The sequence below is a fragment of the Bos indicus genome, chromosome 4 (assembly GCF_029378745.1).
Source record: "Bos indicus isolate NIAB-ARS_2022 breed Sahiwal x Tharparkar chromosome 4, NIAB-ARS_B.indTharparkar_mat_pri_1.0, whole genome shotgun sequence".
Classification (NCBI taxonomy): domain Eukaryota; kingdom Metazoa; phylum Chordata; class Mammalia; order Artiodactyla; family Bovidae; genus Bos; species Bos indicus.
The window spans coordinates 88,782,210-88,791,181 of NC_091763.1; the positions used below are offsets into that span (position 1 = coordinate 88,782,210).

General features: G+C 41.9%; 1 protein-coding gene across 1 annotated transcript; it reads right to left on the reverse strand.

Annotated features, from left to right (window-relative positions):
* Nucleotides 1–4,580: 4,580 nt before the first annotated feature.
* Nucleotides 4,581–8,627, reverse strand: TMEM229A (transmembrane protein 229A). Its single transcript, XM_070788084.1, has one exon. The coding sequence runs from the start codon at nt 8,535–8,537 to the stop codon at nt 7,440–7,442; it is 1,098 nt and encodes a 365-aa protein (XP_070644185.1). The 5' UTR covers nt 8,538–8,627; the 3' UTR covers nt 4,581–7,439.
* Between the last annotated feature and the right edge of the window lie 345 nt (nt 8,628–8,972).

The window sequence follows — 8,972 nt, forward strand, 5'->3', positions numbered from 1 at the left end:
TTGGAAGAAAAGCTATGACAAAACTAGACAGTGTATTAAAAAGCAGATACATCACTTTGCCAACAAAGTCCATATAGTCAAAGATATGGTTTTTCCAGTAGTTATTTATGGTGCGAGAGTTGGATCATAAAGAAGGTTGTGAACTTAGTTGCTCAGTCGTGTATGACTCTTTGTGATCTCAAGGACTGCAGCCCTCCAGGCTCCTTTGTCCATGGGGATTCTCCAGGCAAGAATACTGGAGTGGGTTGCCATGCCTTCCTCCAGGGGACCTTCCCAACCCGAGGGACTGAACCCAGGTCTCCCGCACTGCATTACCATCGGAGCCATCAGAGCCCATGAATACTGGAGTGAATAGCCTTCTCCAGGGGATCTTCCCAACCCAGAAATCAAACTGGGGTCTCCTGCATTGCAGGTGGATTCTTTACCACCTGAGCTACTAGGAAGCCCAAAAAAGGCTGAGCACCAAAGAACTGATGCTTTCAAACTATAGTGCTGGAGAAGACTCCTGAGAGTCCCTTGTACTGCAAGGAGATCAAACCAGTCAATCCTAAAGGAAATCAACCCTGAATATTCACTGGAAGGACTGATGCTAAAGCTGAAGCTCCACTACTTTGGCCACCTGATGCAAAGAACTGACTCATTGAAAGAGACTCTAATGCTGGGAAAGATTGAGGATAGGAGAAGGGGGCGACAGAGGATGAGATTGTTGGATGGCATCACTGACTCAATGGACATGAGTTTGAGCAAACTCCAGGAGATAGTGAAAGACAGGGAAGCCTGGCATGCTGCAGTCCTTGGAGTCCCAAAGAGTCAGAGAGGACTTAGTGACTGAACAGTAGCAACAATAAAGTGTAAATTTTGGTACCCAACCAAACTTAGCATGTGCAGTACTTTATAAACATAAAATTTTCATCATAATTCAAGTCTTACATGGTATAAAGACCTAGAATAATATTTATTAATGTGAATCATTTTAGCCAAAGAAAAATAATGTAAGGACTCTCTAAGACTATTGAATACTATCCCTTTCAATGTACATTTTATTTCTGCCTTTATTATTCTTTTGTTTCTGTTTTGCTTGCTGAAAATATCATCATTACAAGTAAGTAGAATGATAAATTTTGTTAAACTCTTGTTTATAAATACTTGAAATCTGAATACTGGTTCTGATGTACTCCAGGGAACTCTTTTATTTATTTTTTCTTCCTGTCTGCTCATTGTTTCTAATAAAAAGTTAAGATTAAAAATAGATCCTCTTCAGAAATGAACAAGAGCATATTCAGTTTAACTTTTGTTCCTAAAAGTTAGTGGGTAATCAAAATGATATGACAAACTTTCTGCATGTTTCTCTCAAGATTATTTTCAAATATTTAAAGTTTCAAAACTGAGATCCTTTGAGATTAATTTTATTTTTATCATGCATGGAGTATAAATGTTAATAAAATACCTTGCATGTAATATAAATATTTGTAGGAAACCCATCAAAAGTGAGGCTAGTTCTCTGCTTAATATCATAAGTGTAATTTTTTTTTTGAATGGGAGAATTGATCCATGGTATCTCTCATCCTTTCTGGTTAGCTAATTGCTTCCGTCACACCTGCATCTGCTCAATGCATTTCTTGATGAAGCTGGTAGCTTCAGGGAAGCTACCAGGAAACTCTCCCAGTTTATATTCCCAGGTAGACCTGGGCAGCAACCAAAGGCTTTTCATGGGTTGAACCAGTTGAAATTCCAATGACATAAGGAGGATTCCTAGTATTTAATTTTTCACTCTTTTGCTTGCAGCCAATGTTTGTTTGTTCTTCTGAAGTAATTTTAATTTACTCAAATCTCTCAAGGTCCTGTTGCCTAGACTTAGTGAATAAAGCCTCATTTGAAAATATACAATAAGTAGACAGTGAGTATTATGGTAAAAGAATGAAACATTGATTTTTTTCCTTTTAAATAGAGAAGATCATCTCAAAAAGTGTTTCACTGCAATACACAATCTGGCTGACCAGTATTTGTTAGTTCCTGGAAACTTTGAGAAGTCAAATAGACTGGGGTGGGTATTAACACAGCTTTGTAGCTTTCCCATTTAGTCTTTGCATGAAAAACACAGTTAATACTGTCAATAGTCCAACCTGAGCTAAGAAACCATCTGTCAGAGATGTAAGGAATTCCAGCCTTGGATAGAAGGTTGGATGTTATTAATCTTCATGGTTTCTTTAGATCCTTAATTCTTAATTGTGGTAAAGATATATTTTCTTCTAAATGGGAAAGTTGATCCATGTGACTTTTGGATTATAATAGAATTTTTAAGAGGTTAAGATGAACATTAAACTTCTCTGTACGTCAAGGATCAGCCTGTCTGTGTTTGTCTCTCTCCTTAGGAACACTCGGGTCATTTGTTTGACCATTTATGCAAAGAGAATTCAAAGATTAAAGAAAAAAAGTCTCCATATTTACAATCTCCTTATATTAAGAAAAAATATCTAAAGGAAAATTTATACACATCACAGTTTAATTTACAACGTGGGTTTTTAGCAACTGGAAGTCATTGCCTGTATGATAGCTTCACGTCTCCATGTTAAAAATTAGAAAGAGGTCAATTTTAATGAACAGAAGTCCACACAGACAAGTGCTATTTTTGTATATTCCTCTGGTACCACATCCAAGAATAGAAAGGAAAAAAAAACTGGCAACAGAAAAGAACCATCTTTCCTTCCAGCATAAACTGAGGCATGTGTTGGATGGAGAAAAGGGAAGGGTGTTCCATTTAACTCTTTCTGAGTAAAGGATCTTAGTTCTATTAAGCACTGTTGGAAAGTATACTGGAGACAGTAAATTGGATATTATATTTAAAATTGAAAGGTAAAGTGTTTTTTAAAGTCTTTTAAAACAAGCAAGGATCAATTTTACTAAAATGCTGTCAAATACTACAATACAATGACTTATCATTCCAAGTCTATGAGTATAACTTCCTTTCCAAATATAGTGATTTTTTTTAATGTACTTTGGAAATGGAGAGAGAACCAAAGTAATCTACCAAAATTCTTTCTCACCATCTTTTTAAAATAGAACCAGGTCAATTATGCCAGCAGAGACTATTTCAAAACAGTAGAAATTATTATCTTTTAAAGGGGTAGGATTAACCAATTCATAATTCTTAAACAACAAAGCACATCATATTTTTCTGAGTTTAACATAAAATGTCAAATATTTGTAATGAAATATTTATAGTTAAGTACAGTGAAATGTGTGAAATACTGAAATGGATTATCAACATTACTGGAGTCCTGATATAACACAGGAACATCTATATTAATTGATACCATGAAAAACAAAATTTCTCTTTAGATTGAAAGCTGAGATATAATTGATTTAAAAATTAAAGCACTTTATGTAAGAAATTTCAGCATTGCCTAAGTTAAACATGGAATGAGAACCACAGTTATTACTTTTTTTTTTTCATGTTTTTCTATTAAGAACTTTCTTGGGACTTTTCTGGAGCCCCAGTGGTTAAGATGCTATGCTTCCAAGGCAGATGGACTGCATTCAATCCCTAGTGGGGGGATTAGCATCCCAAATGCCATGTGGCCAAAAAAAAAAAAAACTTTCTTTAACTCTAAGGTGATTAACTGAATGCAGAACAAATATCTCTGCAAAAAATTTTAATTTTGGGGTTGTATAGCTTACAGTGAAGCTCATTCTGAATGCTATATTCAAGAAGAGAGCCTTAATTATATATATTTCTTCTTGCTTGTGTTGTGAGTTATCTTGAATTTTGATATATTATTCTTATATTCAAGATCATCTGACTTCAGATGAGGAACTCTACTGCAGAGCACTGCTTGACTAGAAAATCTGTCATCTGGGAATTAGAGCTAGGCTGACTATCAGTTATGCATCTTGGTATTAGCACCCTGTTATTTCCAGAGACTAAAAAGGCAACATGAAAGAGTATTTTTGCTACTAGTATCTAACTTTTATACAGCTGCCCTTGCATCTATGATAGTGCCAGAGAAGAGAAAATACAGATTGTAAGGTGAAATCCACAGGAGATCCCAAATCACTGTGGTCCGTAGGTTAAGGCATGCCAACCTTTCTGTTAAGAACAGAGCCTAGAGTCCAGCGTCCTTGGATTCTGTCTAAATAGCTGTATGGCTTGATTACTTAACCAAGTTATTTCTTTGGGCTTCAGTGTCACTGTCCTCATGAGAAAGAGTTGTTAGAGGTTTAAGTAAATATGTATGTGTGTGTGTTTGTGCCAATGTAGGAGACGCAAGAGACCTGGGTTTGATCCCTTGGTTGGGAAGTTCCCCTGGAGTAGGCCATGGCACCTACTCCAGTAGTCTTGCCTGGAAAATCCCATGGACAGAGGGGTGGGCTGCAGTCCATGGGGTCACAAGAGTCAGACATAATTGAGGGACTGAGTACACACACACACACACACACACACGTATACTTAAGGTATATATATATATCATATATGAGTTGTTGTATCTTTAATTTATATCACATATGAGCCTAAAATATTATGTATTACTTAAAATTAAATACATATATATGAGACATATGTAATATATTCATTTAAGATATAGGTAAATATATACATGTATTTATTTAAAAGTATATACACATGTTAATAGTGCAGTTCTTGGTAGGTGGTAAGCACTACCTAAATATTAACTATTATTATAATAGTTAATATTGTACTGCCTTATCATTTCTATATCTGAACTACTAATGAGTAACCAAGTTGATCAGTCTGATGGTTCTTTCCTTTCCTTGCTTTTTCTTGAAAGGTTCAAAATTGCAGCAAATGTTACTTTTAAGAAGTTGAGTAAACACAGAATGAGAAGCCCTAAGGCAAGGTGCTGAGTTAACAGACAGGCTAATCACTTCCTGAATACAAATGAACAGGGCTCTTTGTAGAACTAGCACTAGGGACTGTTAATGGGCTTTTGTTTTACAGACTGATGGATTGATATTCCAGGGAGAACCCTGATGAGAACCCTGACATCTGCCTCTCATAACCTATTACTAATACTAAAACAGTAGCCTTGCAAATCAGCATAATCTCATATAAATCAATGCACTCACATTCTAATGTGAGCTCCATCAGGACAGAGATTTTTGTCCATGTTGGGTCATGGCTGTAGTCACAGAGTCCAGGCAAATGCCTGAAAAATAGCAGGCTCACAATAACTATTTCTTGAATGAATTGAATCAATGAAAAATCTTGAACTTTTCTTTAAATAGGATTAACATTAAAAGCAAAACAAACAAAATAGCAAGCTTTTTTGATGAGTTTGGCCTGAGAATCCTGATTAGCAGTTTAAGCAAGCTGAAGGAGCAGCATGTAAATGACAGAAGGGTGAATACATACATTTAGCCAGTAGTCCAGAAGCTGTGGATTTGGTTATGACTTCACTGGAATGCATGGTGTGGAGCCATGCCACACTTAACTTCGACTCATGCACATGTGACAGATTTGAATTACAAATATTTTGTCCAGCATCTGACTAACTTTAGTGTCTATATTTACATTTTATTTTTCTCCCCAGGTTTTCAGAAATCTTTTCCACAAAGTGACACTTTTATTCTCTGCAAACATTTAATTACTTCCAACAGTTTCTACTCAAGCTTTGACTGGCTAAAACAATCAGTGTGACAGAGGAGAGGAGAAGCAGAATTGAGCTGATCTCCCAACAGTTCTGCTGTGAAGTGAAAGTGTTAGTTGTTCATCACGTCCAACTCTTTGTGACCTATGGACTGTAGCCTGCCAGGCTCCTCTGCTCATGGGATTCTCCAGGCAAGAATACTGGAGTGGGTTGCCATGCCCTCCTCCAGGGGATCTTCCCAACCCAGGGATCGAACCCACATCTCTTTTGCCTCCTGCACTGGCAGGTAGGTTATTTACCACTAGTGCCACATGGGAAGCCCTTTTACAGTATAGACAAGCTAACAACTTGAATAGGAATATATATTAATTTGTATACACTCCAAGCTTTCCTAATTATCTTTATAACAAAAACTAAGAAGGTATTAGTCATCCTTGGATGAGCTATACTCAATTCTACTTGTCTTTTCTAAATATAATAAAAACACAGTAAACAAATTTAAAGTACATTATTAATTGATTAGCCATGATTTCTCAAATGGTTCACATCATCTTATTTAACTTGGAGCTTCCAAACTTTAAGAACAAGTCACCAAAGAGCTATCATTGATTTATAATGCACATAACTACATTGGACTTTAATCCAAGAACTCTGTAGGGGACCCAAAGGAAACGGAAAAATGTTTACAAGTGAGCCATGGCAGAAATAGGCTGAAAACACATAACTGTATCCTCTGAAAACAATTAGGGCTAATACAATTAGGGTGAATATTCTAGTTCATTTTATTCCATGGGATTGCTTTTACTCTTGAAACTCCATATAGAAAAGAGTCCTTAGGGTTAGAACACTATTAAGGATGGTATAATTTTGCATGGCCCTTGCACATGTAAGGTAGACATTTTACATGATTGCATAAGGACTAAAATTTACAGCCAAAGATAACACAGGATCTGATTAAAGTTAACACATTTGGCGTTTAAGGCTAATCCACATTGGAAAGCAATCATTTCCAGGAAGGAGATCAATATCTTAACACAGTGTTACCTGTCTGAGTTGCTAAAAAAGATTTCTTATCTAAAAATCGATTCATAGGGTGTGTTTTCAAATTTGTCAGCTTCTTTTCATTTGTGTGCTATACAGAGGCACTTTAAAAGCTATTAATTGTAGTTTCAGAAGTACAAGACACTGGATTTCAGCAGTCACTGGCAAACATGGAAGGAAATTAAAATGACATTGGATTAAAAGGAAAGTAAGTGAAGTTGCTAGTGAAGTCGCTCAGTCGTGTCCGACTCTTAGCGACCCCATGGACTGCAGCCTACCAGGCTCTCCGTCCATGGGATTCTCCAGGCAAGAGTACTGGAGTGGGTTGCCATTGCCTTTTCCAAAAGGAAAGTAAACAAATCATTAAATCAGAAAACCTCCCCGAATCTTGGAAAAATCACTGGTGTCTGAGTTGAAGAACTTCCTTACTTAAAAAAAAAAAAAAAAAATTAGTAACTATCACCCACCTACGCCAAATAAGTGCAAATAAGTGAATACTACAGCTTTCTGAGGTTAAGGTATGATGGTTTGCTGTTTGGACTAGTGAGGGTTTTAAAATATTGATGAGTTAAGTACTTAGAGTTACATTTCCAGCAATATTTCAAAGTATTATCGTATTATGCATACGTTGCCAATAGAAAAACTAAAATGTCGAATAAAACAGGTTGGTGGTAAAGTTTAGTAAAAGGTATAAAAATTAAAAGGCTAAAAAAACACAAAAACCCCTCCGTTTTATTGTGTAAAAATAAATCGCCTTCATTCATGAGAATCCAGTGCCCCCTTTTTTTGGTCTTAGTTAGATGGTACGTATTGCACCCGCCACAACACATTGGAAAGTAGGTCCTGGTACACACTAAGGAATATCCAACCAGGTAAATACATCAGCGTGATAAGGCCCATGAAATTGAGCGGATAGTGAGAATAGTCCCAGGAACAGGCGCCCCAAGTGCGGAGTCCCAGGCCCCAGAACAACTCCCACGCGTAGATGAAGATCACGTAGAAGGGTACTCGCTTCCAGGTGCCCCAGCCCCGACTGTAGTGGAGGTGGAAATAGAGCTTTTCCACCACAAAACTGCAGCTGCCGTACATAAAGAAGGACCAGAGCGACGTGTGGCCGCTGCTCGTCCCGTCCCCGGGCCCCAGCAGGTTAAAGAAGAAGGTGAAGAAGATCTCATCCAAAAAACCGTGCATTCCGAAGAAAAGGAAGCGGAGCAGGTCCGGCAGCCCCTGGTTGGGGGCTCCCCCGGCGCCCCTGGGACCGCGAGGTCGCCGCCGCCGACCACCGGCTGTCGCTGGGGCCCGGGCGCCCGAAGGGGCGGGGGGCGCGCCCCGCAGCTGTTGCCGCCGCTGGTACCGCAAGTGCAGGAAGCGCTTCAGAAACACTTGGCAGTGGTAGAGCGCCAGCACGTACTGCAGGGCCAAGTCCAGCGCCCCCGGCGCCACTGCGCCCCCCGGCCCGCCGACCCGGCGGAGCAGCGCTCCCGCCAGGGTCTGCAACCCCACGTGGGCCGAGGGGTAGAGGAGGAAATTGAAGACGAAGGCGCTGGGGCAGCGCCGCTGCTGCAGGTAGACTTTCTCCAGGGCTAAGTGGGTGAGCGAGTGCAGGAGGCAACGGTAGGGCGAGGAGAAGCCCAGCATCCGGAGGTCCGGACGGCGAGCGAAGCGGTGCGCCGCGGACAGGAGCACGTCCAGGGTGACCCCGTGCATCCCGTAGAAGTAGAGGCGCATCCAAGCCGGCAGCACGGCGCCCTCGGCCGGCGCTTCAGCAGTGGACAGCGGCTCAGGGCAGCTGGCGGCAGCCTCGCTTCCCCGCCCTCCTGGGGCCCCCGGACGCCTCGCCGCGCCGCCCCTCCGCGCGGGACCCTCGTCGTTCGCGTCGCTGCCGGCCATCGGCTCGGAGGCTGCCCGGGCGCCCGATCCCACGCCGCCACCGCCGCCGGGTGCGCCGAGCTGCTGGGCGGAGGGGACGAGCCCCGCGCCGCCCTCCGGCCGCTGCTGGCCCCCGGGGGGTGCGCGGGGAGCTCCGTCCCTGCCGCGGCCCGGCGGCGGCCGGAGTTGCTGAGATCCGGGGACGCGCGGGCCGCCCTGCTCGCGGAGTCCCCCCTCCGCGACCCCGCGGCGCCCTCGCCTCTAGTCCTCGGCGAGGTGCCGCCGGCCGGCGCCCGCGCTCACCCTGCGCGGCCTATCGGGCGCCGAGGCCCGGCGAGGGGCGGTGGCGCCGGGGCTGCGAGGAGAAATGCAGACGCTGGTGCAAACCCCATCTCCTCCGCGGCTCAGCCCCGCCGCCTCTGCTGCAGGCTGTGGAAGCGTAACGCGAGCAGCGAC

Bases quoted from the DNA above. Each gene is read 5' to 3' on its own strand.
- TMEM229A (XM_070788084.1), bottom strand. From the start codon at position 8,537: ATGGCCGGCAGCGACGCGAACGACGAGGGTCCCGCGCGGAGGGGCGGC.